We start from the raw sequence: 17,636 nt of genomic DNA, 5'->3' as shown, positions 1-17,636 counted from the left end.
ATAAAAAAGAAAATAAGCCCCCAAAAAGTATAAAAATAAAAGAACAGAAATTAACACAGGGGAAAAAAAAAAACAAAAGCATACGACAGAACAAATGGCAACAAAAGTTGTTCCTCTGAAAAAACTAATAAAATTGGAAAATATTTGGGAAAGACTATTCATGAAGTCTAGAAAGCAGCTGGCGATTAAGATCCACAGCTCAGTAGGACTTTGCTGTATTAAGATAGGAGAGTAAAGATTTACTTGTTCCTTCTTATGACAAAACAAAGAGAAAAGAAAAAATTAAAACACACTCCATCTTCAACCATACATGTTCCACGTTCACGTTACATGTGAAATTCTAAATCACAATATATGAAGACGGAAGGCAGATGGAAGAATGAATGCTTGTAAAATAAGGAAGAAAATTAAACATAAGTGTCAGCTGAAAGAACAATGAGGAATAAGAAGTAAATCCATTGCTCTGCAGAACCTCAAAAGACTAAAGAATTGTTGACACAAGACTCAAAAGACAGAGGTCAAGTGGGAGCATTAAGAATGGAGAAACAGACCGGGTGCAGTGGCTCACGCCTGCAATCCCAGCACTTTGGGAGGCCAAAGCAGGCGGATCACAAGGTCAGGAGTTTAAGACCAGCCTGGCCAATATGGTGAAACCCCATCTCACTAAAAATACAAGAATTAACTGGGTGTGGTGACGTGCACCTGAAGTCCCAGCTACTCGGGAGGCTGAAGCAGAAGAATCGCTTGAACCCGGGAGGTGGATGTTGCACTGAGCTGAGATCACACCACTGCACTCCAGCCTGGGCGACAGAGCGAGACTCCGTCTCAAAAAAAAAGAATGGAGAAATAGGCAGGGTAGCTCACGCCTGTAATCCCAGTCAGTACTCTGGGAGGCCAATGTGGGCGGATCACTTGTGGTCAGGAGTTCGAGACCATCCTGGCCAACATGGTGAAATCCAGTCTCTACTAAAAATATAAAAATTAGCTGGACATAGTGGTGGATTCCTGTAATCCCAGCTACTTGGGAGGCTGAGGCAGGAGAATCGCTTGAACCCAGGAGGCAGACGTTGCAGTGGGCCAAGATTGCACCATTGCATTCCAGCCTCGGCAACAAGAGCTAAACTCCATCTCAAAAATAAAATACAATTAAAAAGAATGGAGAAATACGTAGAAGTTGGTGTAAAAGGACACTTGGAAGCCAGACGAGGATCACTTGAGGCAAGAAGTTCGCAACCAGCCTGGTCAATAAGGAGACCCCACCACTACAAAAAAAATTTTTTTTAATTACTCAGGCATGGTGGCATGCACCTGTAGTCCCAGCTTCTCAGCTACTCAGAACACTTACGTGGGAGGATCACTTGAGCCCAGGAGTTTGAGGCGGCAGTGAGCTATAATCACAGTGAGCTATATAATTCAGCCACTCCATTCCAGCCTGGATAACAGAGCAAGACCATGTCTCCAAAAAAAAAAAAAAGACACTTGGAATCCCCAAGTCACATCTCCTACCCTGTACATCCCATCAGAATATGGAACGTTTATTCTTTCAAGGAATTGAATCAAGGGAAATACAAGGCACAGAGAGGGGAATAGGTAAGGCGCCAGCTGAAAATAGAGGTAAATTTTCTCTATAAATATATTCAAGCCAATAAATGAAAAAGAAAATGAATGTTTTAAATCACCATTTTGCAACATCTAATGAATAAACAGATCTATGCACTGAGCATGAGTAGCTGCTAAGACCACAGCAAGAGAAACATTACATGCTTTCTGACGGGACAACACACAGCACATGTGAAATAGTCTTGCCCACCCCACCCCCAAAAACCTGAACCTGGTAAGCCTCTAGATCTAGACATCAATTTACAGTAAATGCAGAGAAACATGTTCAACTACACAATGGGGATGCAACAGCAAAATACAGGTTAGGAAATGTACATGACAAATGACCTGGTTTCTCCCACAAATAAACTGCACAGAAAAAAAGAGGCAAGATCTAAGATAGAACCTGTAATTGAAAAAAATCTTAAAACATATATTTTGAAACTAGCAAAATAAACTATAATCTTCAAAATGCACATCTGAATAATAAGACTACAAAGAAAAAATAATCACCATAAAAGTCAGGATGGAGATTATCTGGGAGATGAAAGGGTTGCAATGTGGGTTTCCGCATTAGCTGGCAACGTTCCATTTTTGACCCTGGGGTGATTACAAAAGTATTCACCTTATATAACAAAGATAGAAAATAAGAGAAAACAGATTAAGAAAATCAGAGGATCAAGCAGAAATAGCCACACGTGAAAACAGAAAAATAGTGGAGAAAAAATTATCAAAGTAGAAGAAAACATCCCAGTACTGAAAGACAGAAGTAACCAGATTGAAAAGGCCACAAGTGTCCAGCAAACTGAATAAAAAAGACTTGTTTCAAGAAAAACAAGGATAAAGATACTACACTGAGAAAGAGATAAAAGGGCAACTAACAAGGGACTGAGAATAATAATCATTATAGCAATATTACAAGTCAGAGGACAGTGAAGTATTCACTTAAAAATCTGAGTGAAAAATAAATTCTGGGTGAAAATCAACTTTATAACCAGCCAAATTATCGATCAAGGGACTAAAAAGAGTAAGTAAAGCTGGGCAACAGTGGCACACTCCTGTAGTCCCAGCTACTCCAGAGGCTGAGGCAGGAGGATTGCTTGAGCCTAGTTCAGGGCTGTAGTGTACTATGATCATGACTGTGAATAGCCACTACACTCCACCCTGGGCAACACAGAGAAACTCTATCTCTAAAATGCATTTTTAAAAAAAGAGAGAGTGTGTGTGTGTGAGTGAAAATTAGAACATTTTCAGCCATATAGTCTTTAAGGATTTATCCCCCAAGCACACTTTATTTGAGCTTAATAAAGCTAAACAGAGGGAGTAAACCAAATAAAAGGCAGGCATGGAATGCAAGGTATGTCACACAGAAGAGAAGAGAAAGGAATTCCCAGGATGATGGTAAAGGAAAGCCCCAACAACTTCCATGCAGCAGGCCTAGAGAACCAGTCCAAATTAAAGCAGAACTCCAGAAGAGCTCCAGGAGGGTATCTCTAAGAAAAATAAACGGCACTGATAAATTATATAACAGATTGACATTGTGGAAAAGTGCACTGTGAGACATTTTGTGGAACAACTGAAGATACATGAAGATTTTAACATTCAAAGAAAACTAGGCAAACTTTGTTTTTTAATGAGGCAATTTTTAAACATAGTTGTATAAGAAAAAAATGTAAATCTAGAAATAACAGCTAACAAGTGTTTGACACTATTCTAAATTCTCTTTTTTTTTTTTTTTTGAGAGTCTTGCTCTGTCACCCAGACTAGAGTGCAGTGGCATGATGTTGGCTCCAGACTGGAGCGCAGTGGCGTAATGCTGGCTCACTGCAACCTCTGCTTCCCGGGTTCAAGGAATTATCCTGCCTCAGTCTCCCGAGTAGCTGGGATTACAGGCGTGTGCCACCACACCCAGCTAATTTTTTGTATTTTTGGTAGAGACGGGGTTTCACCATGTAAGCCAGGATGATCTCGATCTCCTGACCTCGTGATTTGCCCGCCTTGGCCTCCCAAAGTGCTGGGATTACAGGTGTGAGCCACCACACCTGGCCTCTAAATTCTTTACAAGCATTAACTAACCCTCACAACTACTTTGTGGTACCATATTCTATGTGGTTCTTCATATGTAAACAATTTTTATATACTCACAAATGAAAACAGTTTAAATGTTTTATATAACTATACTGAAAGAATGAGGAGAGGAGCAATGAATTTCTTTCTCATCTAACATTATGTTTATAGAGAAAGTTTTCTCTATAACATTATGTTTCATCTAACATGTTATACAAAATATATTTATAGAGAAAGCTTACCCCCTTACTCCTCTCCTCATTCATTCTCATCTAACATTATAAAACAATATAAAATTGATGAATCTAAATGCAGTGCGATTTTATTTAGAGATATAAAGAATTAGCTAACAGTTAAAAGTTATTGCCTCTAGGAGTGGGAAGGGGTGGAGGAAACAGACAAGAAACTACATTGTTTTGGTAAAAAGCCTTTTAATTTCAAAATTATCTGATGTTTTAAACTCTTAGCAAGTAGCTTGCCATTGAATATTCCAAATTTACTTTTTAAAAGACAGAAAATGATAAAAGCAGTGAAGACAAACCCTTGGTAACATCAACATCCATGGCAGTGCTTCAAAAGGATATTCTCTGAAATACTAGTTCTAAAGAACATTAATAGTTGGTATATGAAAAAACTGTTTCAATAACCAATTAATATCCTCAGAGATCTGAGAAAATATTGCATCTATGAAATAATGACCTCTGAGAAATAGAATTATAGCCAAAATAAAAATTTCAAGAGAAAAAAAACCAACGATAGGTAATAAGAGAAAACAGATTAAGACAACCAGAGGCTCAATCTAAGACATCCAATGTATGAAAACAGAAAAAAGGTGGGGAAAAATTATCAAAGAAAAAGTAGAAGAAAACATCCCAGTAACCAGGCAAACTGTGGGGCTTTTCACAAAAGGACTTATTGGAGATTTTAATATGTTAAGAAATACTTTATAGTTTTCTCTGACATGAGACAACAGAAACTCCACACTCCCTTTCCTTAAAACAGCTCAAGAAACAACTGTTTAAAACAGTGGTTCTCAAGTCCATAAACCAGTACTGATCTACAGCAAAGTAAGAAAAGCAAGAACAATGTATTCAGTATTTAAGTTAGTTGACTTAAAAGACCACTCTGTATTTTGAGGGCATATCCTTCTTATATTCTTAAATGTAAGTATCTTTTATGCAGTAATGGCGGTCACAGTTTAAAACATTCTTTTTTTTTTCTCTCTCTTCTTTTTGGGACGGAGTCTCGCTCTGTCGCCCAGGCTGGAGTGCAGTGGCCGGATCTCAGCTCACTGCAAGCTCCGCCTCCCGGGTTTACGCCATTCTCCTGCCTCAGCCTCCGGAGTAGCTGGGACTACAGGCGACTGCCACCTCGCCCGGCTAGTTTTTTGTATTTTTTTAGTAGAGACGGGGTTTCACCGTGTTAGCCAGGATGGTCTCGATCACCTGACCTCGTGATCCGCCCGTCTCGGCCTCCCAAAGTGCTGGGATTACAGGTTAAAACATTCTTACTTTCTAAAATGAAACGTTGGCAATCTTGTCAGTACACTATCTCCACCCCACCAAAGAGTTAATGGTTCATGAAAGGTAAGTACAGGAATCTCTGGAAAATTCTTATTTGAAAGATGGACAAACAACTCCAGAGGGGCTAAGCACAGTGGCTGTCGCCTATAATCCCAGCACTTTGGGAGGCTGAAGTGGGAGGACTGCTTGAGGCCAGAAGTTTGATAACTAGTCTAGGTAACATGCAAGATCTTGTATTGCCAAGTTTTAAAAATGTTTTAAATACAAAATTAAAAATGCTTTTTTATAAAAGAATCCCGAGGAAAAGAAGTCACCAGAGAAATATAAAGATAACCCAGAGAGTAAAATATTACCAAAAAAATGAGAAAATACAACTAAGTAGTAGTATACCAGATGTACCAGAGAGATTAAGTAAAATGAGTAATAAAAACTGTTTATTGAATATAACGATTCAAATGTCACATATGAGTACTGACTTCAAACGCCAGACTGCATGGGGTTTAGAAGTGAGGTCTAATAGGCTGAGTTTAGCTGATTCTAAAAGTTCAGCTCCTCAAAAAGGTCAAAAAAGTTTTAGGGGCAAAAATAACGTAACCAAGAATATTCACATTCCAACAATCCTACTCTCTTACTTTCATAAACTGATGATTAAACCTGAATCTTCTGTGTAAAAGATATATTAAAAGTACAATCAGTCAGGCGCGGTGGCTCATGCCTCTAGTCCCAGCACTTTGGGAGGCCAAGGCAGGCAGATCACCTTAGGTCAGGAGTTTGAGACCTGCCTGGCCAGCATAGAGAAATCCCCATCTCTACTAAAAATACAAAAATTGGCCAGCCACGCTGGCTCATGCGTGTAATCCCAACACTTTGGGAGGCCAAGGCGGGCAGATCACCTGAGGTCCGGAGTTCGAGACCCACCTGGCCAGCATGGAGAAACGCCCATCTCTACTAAAAATACAAAAATTGGCCAGGTATGGTGGCTCACACCTATAATCCCAGCACTTTGGGAGGCTGAGGCAGGAGGATCACGAGGTCAGGAGATGGAGACCATTCTGGCTAACACGGTGAAACCCTGTCTCTACTAAAAACACAAAAAATTAGCCGGGTGTGGTGGCGGGCGACTGTAGTCCCAGCTACTCGGGAGGCTGAGGCAAGAGTATGGCATGAACCCGGGAGGCGGAGCTTGCAGTGAGCCAAGATCATGCCATCGCACTCCAGCCTGGGGGACAGAGCAAAACTCCATCTTGAAAAAAAAAAAAAATTAGGCAGGCGTGGTGGTGCACACCTGTGATCCCAGCTACTCTGGAGGCTAAGGCAGGAGAATCGCTTGAACCCGGGAGGCACAGGTTGCAGTAAGCCAAGAGCGCGCCACTGCACTCCAGCCTGGGTGATACAGTGAGACTCCATCTTTAAAAAGAAAAAAAAAAAAAGTACAATCAAGCTATTAATACTTTGGAGGCTAAGACAGGAATATCGCTTGAGGCTAGGAGTTCAAGACCAGTCTGGGCATCATAACAAGACCCCCCACACACACACAATCTCTAAAACAATGAAAAAATTAAGCCAGGCATAGTGGTGAGAGCATGTAGTCCCAACTACTTGGGAGGCTGAAGTGTGACAATAGCCTGGGCCCAGGAGTACGAAAAGCTACAGTGATACAGTGAACTATGAGAGCTGTGATTGCATCACTGCACTCGAGAGGCTCCATCTCTCTCTTTTTTTTTTAAGGCAGAATCAATTTCTAGAAATTTACAGTCTAATAACTCCATGTAAACAAGTGGAATGTGCATTTTGAATTACAATTGAAAATAAACATTTTGCTCATCACTGGAACTCTAAAACTTTTCAAGGTATGGCATAAAGTAGGGACTTAAAAATCTCTCTTGAATAAACTAATCAAAGTCCGTATTTATCAATACACATACTAGTAAGTAAATCCTCCATTTATCAAGCAAATATCACTATCCTATAAAAGCACATATTCTATTACACAGAGCCCCAAATTTATTTATGTATTTATCTAGAATTAAAAAGCCAAAACAGCCTTACAAATTGTACTTAATTTCACCTCATTTGAAAATTGCAACTAAAAGCAGAGGCAAATTCTCCTCCCCAACCTCAAGTTCAGCCTGAGCCCCCTAGAATTAAAAATAGCTTAACCACCTAACAGGTCAGACAATGAACACAGGTGTTTACAATTTCAGTGAGTGTGGCTTTAGTACTCTTCATGAAATTACAGAAAATATTTTTTAAATATCTTAAAATGTATGATAAAAAGTCAGTTTTATAGAACACCTTTGTATGTTTGTGTTTCCACCAAAAGCATGTATTTCTGTGATCACAAAAATACTTTTATAAACTATAAAAAATACAGATCTTAAGTTTTTTTAAAAAAATTGTAAAGGAGGTCGGGCATGGTGGCTCATGCCTGTAATCCCAGCACTCCACACTGGTAGGCCGAGGCAGGCAGATTGCTTGAGGTCAGGAGTTCCATACCAGCCTGGCCAATGTGGTGAAACCCCATCTCTACCAAAAAACACAAAAATTAGCCAGGCACGTTGGCACACAGCTGTAATCCCAGCTACTTGGGTGGCTGAGACACGAGAACTGCTTGAACCCAGGAGGCAGAGGTTGCAGTGAGCTGAGATCGCATCACTGCATTCCCGCCTGGGCAAGAAAGTGAGATTCCATTTCAAAAAAAAAATTGTAAATGACACTGTCAAATATATCAAGTATTTTGAAAATGGCAAATACCAAACATTTGGAAACAGTAATAGATTTCAAAAATATACCTGATTTCTTTTAAAGCCAATATGACAATCGGTAAAATCTTTACATCACAATATCCAAAGCCATCTAAATTATTTGTGTAACAGGAATCCTTGATATTATCTCACATATACAATGAATAACAAAGAAAGGTTAACTACAGACTTAAAACACCAAAACCAACAAGGCCAATAATACACATAAAAAACACAGAAAAATGTGAATTAAGTACAGGTATATACATTCATGTTCGAGTCCAGAATTTATAAAGTTGATTACACTACACAAAATGAGCCTCCACTAACAATTCAGTCAAGGACGAACTGGAAAGTTCAGCGTTTTCATTATAATCCTGCAGACTCTAGTCCTAAGACCAAGGAGAAAGAAATAATAGCACTGAGGGGCTCTTGCTGCAAGCCACTAACTGTACCCTAGAGTTTTAAAAGTTCCAACTACTACAAAGGAAAGTATGAACTGGATCTTTGGTAGGTAGTAGAGTACATGGATCACAAGAGCTTGAAAATATCTTCATCTTACTATACCATTTAACTTTCTCAAAAGCATTCATATCTAATTTTCTCCTCCCAATAATGCCATAAAATAGGAAGGGAAGACTACTGTTTAACAAATGAAAAATGTGGAACTCAGAAGTAAAATTACTTCCTTAAAGTTGTAAAGAAAGATAGGTAATGCTTGGCTCTACTATGGTAAACCCCAGTTAAGTGATACTATTTCTGAGACAAAGTTATTCTAGGTATTTGTCACTTTTGGGTCCCAATTACGAACCAAGGTCACATACTGTGGGGAAAGCCAAGAATATTTTCAGACTTAGCAAATGGTGAAATCAGGCCATTCACTGCCATTATCCAGCCTCTTGTCCACAGTATATTTTGCCACTAAGGCCTTTTAATAGGTCTAACTGAAGTCATCCACCAGTGATGAAATGATGCATTTCTACAGATGGTTCAACTTGGTTGTTAAGTGTCCTCAGATACCAATACAAGTTGAGCATCCCTATTCTAAAAGTCCAAAATCTGAAATGCTTCAAAATCTGAAACTTTCTAAGCATCGACCCCATGTGAAAAATTCCACATCTGACCTCGTGATGGGTTGTAGTCAAAACGCAAGTGGCACAACAGTTTATTCAGTGTCCCCAAGGAAAAAACAAGCTTTAGACTAAGCATACAACGTGTATATGAAACATAAATTAATTTTCTGTTTAAACTTGGGTCTCATCCCCAAGACATCTCATTTGTATATGCAAATTTCCAAAATCTGAAAAAGTCTAAAATCCAAAACCCTTCTGGTCCCAAGCATTTCAAATAAGGGATATTCAACCTGTAGTTGTCTGCCCAATTTTGACACAAGAAGAAGTTCAAAGACAGCTGACTGTAGTATACATTTTCAAAGCTCTGTATTTAAGAGTCTCATATAGACAAATACAAAAGGACTTTATAAATAGTTCTTCAAACACCAACAGAACTGGGAAACTAACATAATTACTAGGCTGATAATGCTACAAGTCAAATACAATATATTTGTTTTCTTCTCCCATAGGAATATGTCTTTGCATCTCAAGATTCACCTGGGGCTGTCTATCGATTATTCACAAACCAAGATCTTTCCCACCCAAGGCATTCATACATATTGTACCTACTACCAAAATTGCCCTTCTTCCTCATCTTTTTTTTTTTTTTTTTGAGACAGAGTCTCACTCTGTCACCCAGGCTAGAGTGCAGTGGTGCAATCTCGGCTCACTGCAGCCTCCGCCTCCTGGGTTCAAGTGAACCTCAGCCTCCTGAGTAGCTGGGATTACAGACATGCGCCACCACACCTGGCTAATTTTTTTGTGTTTTTAGTAGAGACAGGGTTTCACCATGTTGGCCCAACTGGTCTCAAACTCCTGGCCTCAAGCGATCTGCCCACCTTAGCCTCTCAAAGTGCTAGGATTACAGGCGTAAACCAATGAGCTCGGCCCCCTCCTTCATTATTTACATAGCTGATCCTTCCTTCTAAGCATAGTCATGTGCTACACAGTAACATTTTGGTCAACCACAGATTACATATACAACAGTGGTCCCATAAGATTATAATGAAGCTGAAAAATTTCTATTACTCAGTGACTTTGTAACCACTGTAATGCAATGCTTTACAACGTGTTTGCAGTGACCTTGGTATAAAACAAACCTACTGCACTGCCAGTAGCATAAAGTCTTGCACATATACTCATTAGGTATAATACACAATACTAATAACAAACGACTGTGTTACTAGTTTATGTATATGCTATTTAGTTGTCCCTTGGTATCCACAAGGCACTGGTCACAGAACCTCCTGAGGATACCAAAATCCACAGATACTCAAGTTTTGCAGTATGACCCATAGAACCTATGGACGCTAAAAGTTGGCCCTGGCTAGGCCCAGTGACTCATGCCTGTAATCCCAGCATCTAAGGAGGCCAAGGCAGGAGGATTGTTTGAGGCCAGGAGTCCAAGACTAGCATGGGCAACATACCAAGACCCCGTTGCTACAGAATATTTTAAAAATCAGCCAGGTGTGGTGGCAGACACCTGTAGTCCTAGCTACGCAGGAGGCTGAGGTGAAAGGATCACTTGAGCCTGGGAGTGTGAGGGTACAGTGAGCTATGATCATGCCACTGCACTCCAGGCTAGGCAAGAGACAGACTCTGTCTCTTTTAATGAAGAAAAAAATAATAGGGTGTGGTGGCTCACCTCTATAATCCCAGCACTTTGGGAGGCCAAGGCAGGCGGATCACAAGGTCAGGAGATCGAGACCATCCTGGCCAACATGGTGAAACCCCGTCTCTACTAAAAAATACAAAAAAATTAGCCGGGCATGGTGTCGGGCACCTGTAGTCCCAGCTACTCGGGAGACTGAGGCAGGAGAATGGCACAAACCCGGGAGGCAGAGCTTGCAGTGAGCTGAGATGGCACCATTGCCTGGACTCCATCTCAAAAAAAAAAAGGAAAAAAAGAAAAAAGAAAGGTAATGTCATTAAGATCCATAACTATAATGACAATGCTTTGAAACTTTAAAAGTATTTTTAGTACTAGATAAGTGCTTCACAAACTACCCTTCTATCTCCCTGATTATGGGAGAATTCTTTAACTGCTATCAAAAAATCCTCAGAAATGAGAATCAATAGAGGGGTTCAAGTACCGATAAGAACTTTAAATTAAATGAGGACAGGAGAAAGTGATGCTTTATCTTATCAAGGAAAATGGTTTACTTTGTTTCTATATGTTCAAAGTATTTCTTTTAATACTTACATTTTTAGAGACAGGGCCTTGCTTTGTCACCCAGGCTGGAGTGCAGTGGCACATCATAGCTCTCATAGTTCACTGCAGTCTCAAACTCCTGGGCTCAAGCAATCCTCCTACCCAATCCTCCTGCCTCAGCCTCCTAAGTAGCTGGGACTACCGTGCCTGGCTCAGGAATAAATTTAACAGAAGAAATTCAAGAATTGTACAATGAAAACTACATAATGTCAGAGAAAGAAATTACATAACATCTATGTAACTGGAAAGGCATCCATGTTCATAGATGTTAATAATATTAAAATGACAAGTCTTCCCAAATCAATCTATAGATTCAATACAATACCTACCAAAATCCCAGCTGCGTTTTTTGCACAGACTCACAGATTAATCCTAAAATTTACATGGAAAAGTGAAAGGAGCCCAGAATAGCCAAATTGTTTGAAAAAACTTGAGGACTCACACGTCCCAATTTCAAAACTTACTATGAAGTAATGGTAATTAAAATGTTATGGTACAGTCCTAAGTACAAACACATAAATCAATGGAATAAAACTGTGATCCAGGAACAAACCTTTACATGGACGGTTAATTTATTTTTGACAAGATTGTCAAACACAAGTCAATGATGAAAGAATTAGTTTTTTGAACAAATGGTACTAGAAAACTGGTATCCACATGCAAAACACTGAAGTTGGACCCCTACCTCACACCATATATAAAAAATTAACTCAAAAGAGATGACAGACACTAAATGTAAAAGCGAAAACTATAAAGCTCTTTAGATATGGCATCAAAAGCATAAGCAAAAAGAAAAAAGGAATAAATTGAACTTTAGCAAAATTAAAAACATTTGTGCTTAAAAGGACACCATCAAGAAAGTGAAAAGACAATCCACAGGATGGAAAAAAAAAAGTCTGCAAATCATATCTGATAAAAGACTTGTATCCAAAATACGTGAAAAACTCTTACAACTCAAGAATAAAAAAGCCTCATTTTTTAAATGAGTAAAAGACTTAAATAGACAGTTCTCCAAAGGTATACAAATGGCCAACAAGTACATGATCCTCAATATAATTAGCCATAAGTGAAATGCAAATCAAAACCACAATGAAATACCAATTCAAACCCTAGAATGGTTATAATCAAAAGACAGACTATAACAAGTATCAGTGAGGATGTGGATAAACTGGTGAGATAATCACTCACCAGATAATTGCTTGTGAGATTGCAGAATGGTGCAGTCTCTTTGAAAAACAGTTTGGCAGTTCCTCAAAACATTAATCCGAGTTATCATCCGACCCAGCAATTTCACTCCTAGATATGTGTACCCAAGAGAAACGAAAACATGTTCACCCAAACCTTATACATGAATGATCACTGAAGCATTACTTATAAAAGTCAAAAAGTGGGAACAACCCAAATGTCCATCAACTGATGAGCAGACAAAAAAGGTATATTCATATAATGAAATATTATTTGGTCCTAAAAATATATGAAGTGACTATAAACGCTACAACATGGCTGTACCTTGAAAACATTAATGATATAGTTTGCATTTTGTGTTCCTGCCCAATCTCCTGTCAAACTGTAATCCCCAACATTGGAGGAAGGCCCTGGTGGGAAATGACTGGATCATGCAGGCAGATTTTCCCCCTTGCTGTTCTCATGATACTGAGTTCTCTGGTTGTTTAAAAGTGTGTGGCACTGCCCCCATCTAATCCTCCTGCTCTGGCCACTTCAAGAGGGCCACTCCGAGGGGAAGTTTCCTGAGGCCTCCCCAGTCATGCTTCCTGTATAGCCTGTGGAACCGTAAGCCAGTCAAAATTATTTTCTTTATAAATTACCCAGTCTCGGCCGGGCGCGGTGGCTCACGCCTGTAATCCCAGCACTTTGGGAGGCCGAGGCGGGCGGATCACAAGGTCAGGAGATCGAGACCACGGTGAAACCCCGTCTCTACTAAAAATACAAAAAATTAGCCGGGCGCGGTGGCGGGCGCCTGTAGTCCCAGCTACTCAGGAGGCTGAGGCAGGAGAATGGCGTGAACCCGGGAGGTGGAGCTTGCAGTGAGCCGAGATCACGCCACTGCACTCCAGCCTGGGCGACAAAGCAAGACTCCGTCTCAAAAAAAAATAAAAATAAAAAAAATAAATTACCCAGTCTCAGGTATTTCTTCATAGCAGTGCAAGAATGGACTAACACAGTTATGCTAAGTGAAGGAAGCCAGACATAAAAGGCCACATATTGTACTACTCCATTTATATGAAATGTCCAGAACAGGCAAATCTATAGACACAGAAAGTAAATTAGTGGTTGCCAGAAGATAGGAGAGGGGCGAAGGGGAGTGACTGTTAATGGATTAAGATTTTCTTTTTGGGGTGATGAAAATGTTCTGAAATTAGGTAGTGGTGATGGTTGCACATGTGAGTATACTAAAAAAACCACTCAACTGTACGCTTTCAAAGGTTGCATGTCAATTATGTACATACAACTATAGTATATAAATTATATCTCAATAAAACTTATTTAAAAACTGTACAGTTAAGATTTGTGCATTTCAATATACACTTTACCTAAAAATAAAACTTTAAAAAATAATAAAAACAATGGGCTGGGCGCAGTGGCTCAATCCCAACACTTTGGGAGGCCACAGCAGGAGGATTGCTAGAGGCCAGAAGTTCATGACCAGCCTGGGCAACACAGTAAGATCCCATTTCTACAAAAAAAAACTAAAAATCTGCCAGGTGTGGTGGTGTGCACCTGTAGTCCTAACTACTTGGCAGGCTAAGGCAGGAGGATCACTTCAGCCCAGGAGTTTGAGGCTGCAGTGAGTTATGATAGCACCACTTCACTCCAGCCTGGGTGCCAGAGGAAGACCCTGTCTCTTTTTACAAAAAAAAAAAAAAAAAAAAATGGATACATAAAAGTTCATTATTCTATTCTGCTCACTTTGTATTATGTTTGAAATATTCCTTAAGTTTTTTTTACCTAAGTGTAAAAACAAAGTAATTTTTTTAAACAACAAAACCTTCCTAATATCCATCTTTTGTTGTTTTTTGACACAGGAATCAGAATCTTATATTTTAGAAAGACTAGAGAGGTCACTATCTTTCATTATTCTATTGCAATGTTATACGAAAACAGAAATATGACAGAAGACATGGTATATGGTAAAAACGAATACTTCATCTTAAATGTACAAAAAGAATCTGAACTTCCTCAGTTCTACGGCAGTTCCTCATCCTTGGATTCCTGTGGTTTCCATGGTTAATGAAGGTAACAATTCCTCAATACATGGATGCAATAACCGCTAATACTGTGCCGTCCATTACAATAGCACTGCTACATATGGCCATTTAAATTTTAGTTTTAATGAATTAAATTATAAATTCAGTTCTTAGTCTCACTAGTTAACATTTCTAGTGTTCAATACCCATATGTGGCTACTGTTTACTGTACTGGATACAGCAGATATAGAACACTGCCATCACTGGAGAAATTTCTACTAGATAGCACTCTAATACCTAAGAAATATCCACAGGGAAACTTTTACATTCCAATTTAGGATTGTTATACTGGATTTCACAGCAATAAACAAATTTTCCTGAAGAACAGGGAAAACAAAGTACAAACATATTAGCCATCAAAGATCGTTCATGAAAGTGTAGACTAACTAAAATAGCAGTTAAGTTTTACTTTCAGAACCATCAAGCTACAGATGTTGGTCACAGCAACTCCTCAGTTTCTTCAAGTCAGATGTAAAGATTATGCTGAAAAATGATTAAAGCAAATTATCCTTAAAAGATCCCACAAAAAGGAATATTTATAATCCATGAAATCAAAGAGTTAATGACCCACAGTAAAATACACAGAATAAAATGTCTTTCCCAACAGAGCTTTGAGGAAACGGGGATAATTTAAAGAACTATTAAATATAATTGTGTCATCTAGAAAAAAGGCTTAACAAGATGATTTCTGTACAACTAGTTCTAAAACTGTGTGTGCATTTCATCCTGATAGTCACACATTTCCGTTAATACCCACTAACATTATAAATGTAGTATCAGGAAGCAGGTGCGCTCTTAATTCAAATACTTAGAACAGTTTTAGCACTTTAAAAAACTGCAGGTGAACTAATTTTAAAATGTGAATTCAAATACATTTTTATATTTAGGAATCTGAAAAAACAACAGTCATTTTGTATTCTCTCTCAAGTTATAACTAAACTATCGGGCACTTAAATCCATCAGTCAAAACAACTCCCTTTAAAGCACTTTCAAACCTTAAAAAGGTTATAATGAATTTAATTACATTTTATCCACATTAACTACTTCTACATTCAACTATCTTTGAAATTTACTGACAAAAAAAAAAAAAAAAAAGGAATTCCCAAGAGAGAATGAAAGCATGGAAATTGAAACCACCTTGTAGGCTAGGTATACAGCAGGGTCACATGGAATCGACCTGAAGGAGAAAGTAACTACTATTACCACCGGAGGTTCTGGAGTCAAATTAAATCAGGTACTATTTACATATTTCTAGCTCTGTACTGACCTCACATGGTGCTTTCCTATGTATTACACACAGGCCTAGCTAGGTTTTCACATTTAAGTTAGTGTTACATGGTTTCTATCTTTAACCAAAGTTAAATGTTTTAAAGAATAGAGTAACATTCCACAAGCCTTTTCCCATTGTTCACAAACCCTTGCTGTTTGTCAGATCACCCCGATAAATCCATCTGTTCCCTCTAATTGCTTCCAAAGAAAAATTCAAGCAACCAAGGACACCAGATTGTAAAACACAGTCAGAGTTAGAGTTCTGGCACCACCGAAATATGTTAACAAATCTTGGCAAATTAGTTAAAATTCCTTAAGCCGTAATTACCTCAGTTGTAAGAATACAATACAAATCTACATCCTAGATGTAGATTGTATGAGTTAGGTTTAATTAAACAGAAGAAAGGCCTCAGATTTTCGGTGAGTTCCAAATATAAGGTACCCAGCTCTCCCCCATCTCACTTTCCCTCCCATCTCTTCCCTTTAAGCTTTCAGGTTGTGCTTCCACCTCCACTTCAGTGTGTTCCCCTTATCCTTACCAGCACCTACACTCGAACCCCTTTACTCCAATTCCATACAATTTCACCACCCTCCGATTCCAAGCTGCTACTTCCCTTTGCGCACTGCTAAGGTCCCAGGCAACCCTCCACTCTGCTCCCCACATTTCCCTCAGCCCCCATTTCCCAACGGCTCCTCCTCTCGGCTCCCCACTCCCTCGTCACCAGGTTCATCCTGCCCCTCCAACCGTCTCCCGCCCCCAGGTTCCTTCCTGCCCTCCAAACACAGCTTCCCCGTCTCAACGTTTCATCTTCCTCCAACAGACTCCCCCAACGACCTACTTGCTCCTTTAGTCCCTATTTTCTCCAACACTCAACTGACTCCTCCTCTTCATCCATTCTTTTCAATATACACATAAATGCAAAGGCACCCACATACAGGAGCCCCCACCCCCACCTTGGTCCTCCATCTTTCCCTTTTATACATGCTTCCTTTCTTCCTCCTTCTCCCCCACCCCCATCTCCTCCGGAAGAGTCTGTTCCCAGGCCAAGGTCTCTCACCTCATTCGGTCACTTCAGTGGTGCCAACCGCTTCATACAGGAAAAAACAACCAATCCGTCCCCGTGGGCGCTTCCCCTGCGAGTCCGAGCACTTACTGGACACCTGCCCCACCGGGTACCCGGCACATATGCACGCACAAACCGAGGTCTTTGGAGACGAGGGTTGGGGGTAGAATGAGCTTTCTTACACTGGCCTCAAACACAGCCCACTTCAATACAGCCCCTCGCCATTTTGGTTTCCCGCGGACTGCCGGTGCATTCTGGGAGCGCGGAGCGACTCCGGTGCCGAATGGCAGCTCTCCAAAGCCGCAGGGGGGCAGGGACTGCGCGGCGAGCGCGGAGGAACACCGCGTCCTGCGTCCCCGGCTGGGGCTGAACAAAGAAGGACTCTTTAACGTTGCAGTGAGGCTCAGTCCTTCCGCCGCCCGGGCTAACACAATAGTGAGCGCTGTGCTTCTGATCGGCGGCTGGCTGGGTCTGTTATACGGGAAAGGGTCGTGTGCGACCTTCGGTGTGCGTGGTCGTGACGGTGCTCTGTGTATCTTGCTGGGCCGATTTCTTTTCCCTGGAGAAAATCTTAACTGAAGTACGTTTCCTCTACCTTCATCCTGAGGCCTGCTGTTAGAATTTCCTTCAGCGGGGAGAAGACCCGAGATGTCGAGATTTAATTTTATTCAGCGATTCACTGTCCAGTCCCAAACTGCTTATCAGGAGCTGCTTTTATGAAAGACTTTCAGACGATTTTTTTCCTAACGATGAAAAGGTTGTTTTCTGTTTACCCGCTTT

General features: G+C 40.1%; 1 protein-coding gene across 4 annotated transcripts in view; it reads right to left on the bottom strand.

The window, feature by feature from the left end:
- MTF2 (metal response element binding transcription factor 2) overlaps positions 1-17,142 on the bottom strand; it is a 59,147-nt gene extending 42,005 nt beyond the window's left edge. For 3 of the 4 annotated variants that reach the window (XM_003892210.3, XM_003892211.3, XM_009213098.2), the window contains exon 1: positions 16,851-17,142. In XM_003892210.3, the coding sequence (XP_003892259.1) occupies positions 16,851-16,855 (5 nt within the window). In that variant the 5' untranslated portion in view covers positions 16,856-17,142. The remainder of the gene's footprint in view (positions 1-16,850) is intronic. The other variant, XM_021920886.2, reaches the window with a different exon arrangement.
- Positions 17,143-17,636: the final 494 nt, after the last annotated feature.

The sequence above is a fragment of the Papio anubis genome, chromosome 1, assembly GCF_008728515.1.
Source record: "Papio anubis isolate 15944 chromosome 1, Panubis1.0, whole genome shotgun sequence".
Lineage (NCBI taxonomy): Eukaryota > Metazoa > Chordata > Mammalia > Primates > Cercopithecidae > Papio > Papio anubis.
This window is presented reverse-complemented; position numbering and strand designations above follow the sequence as displayed.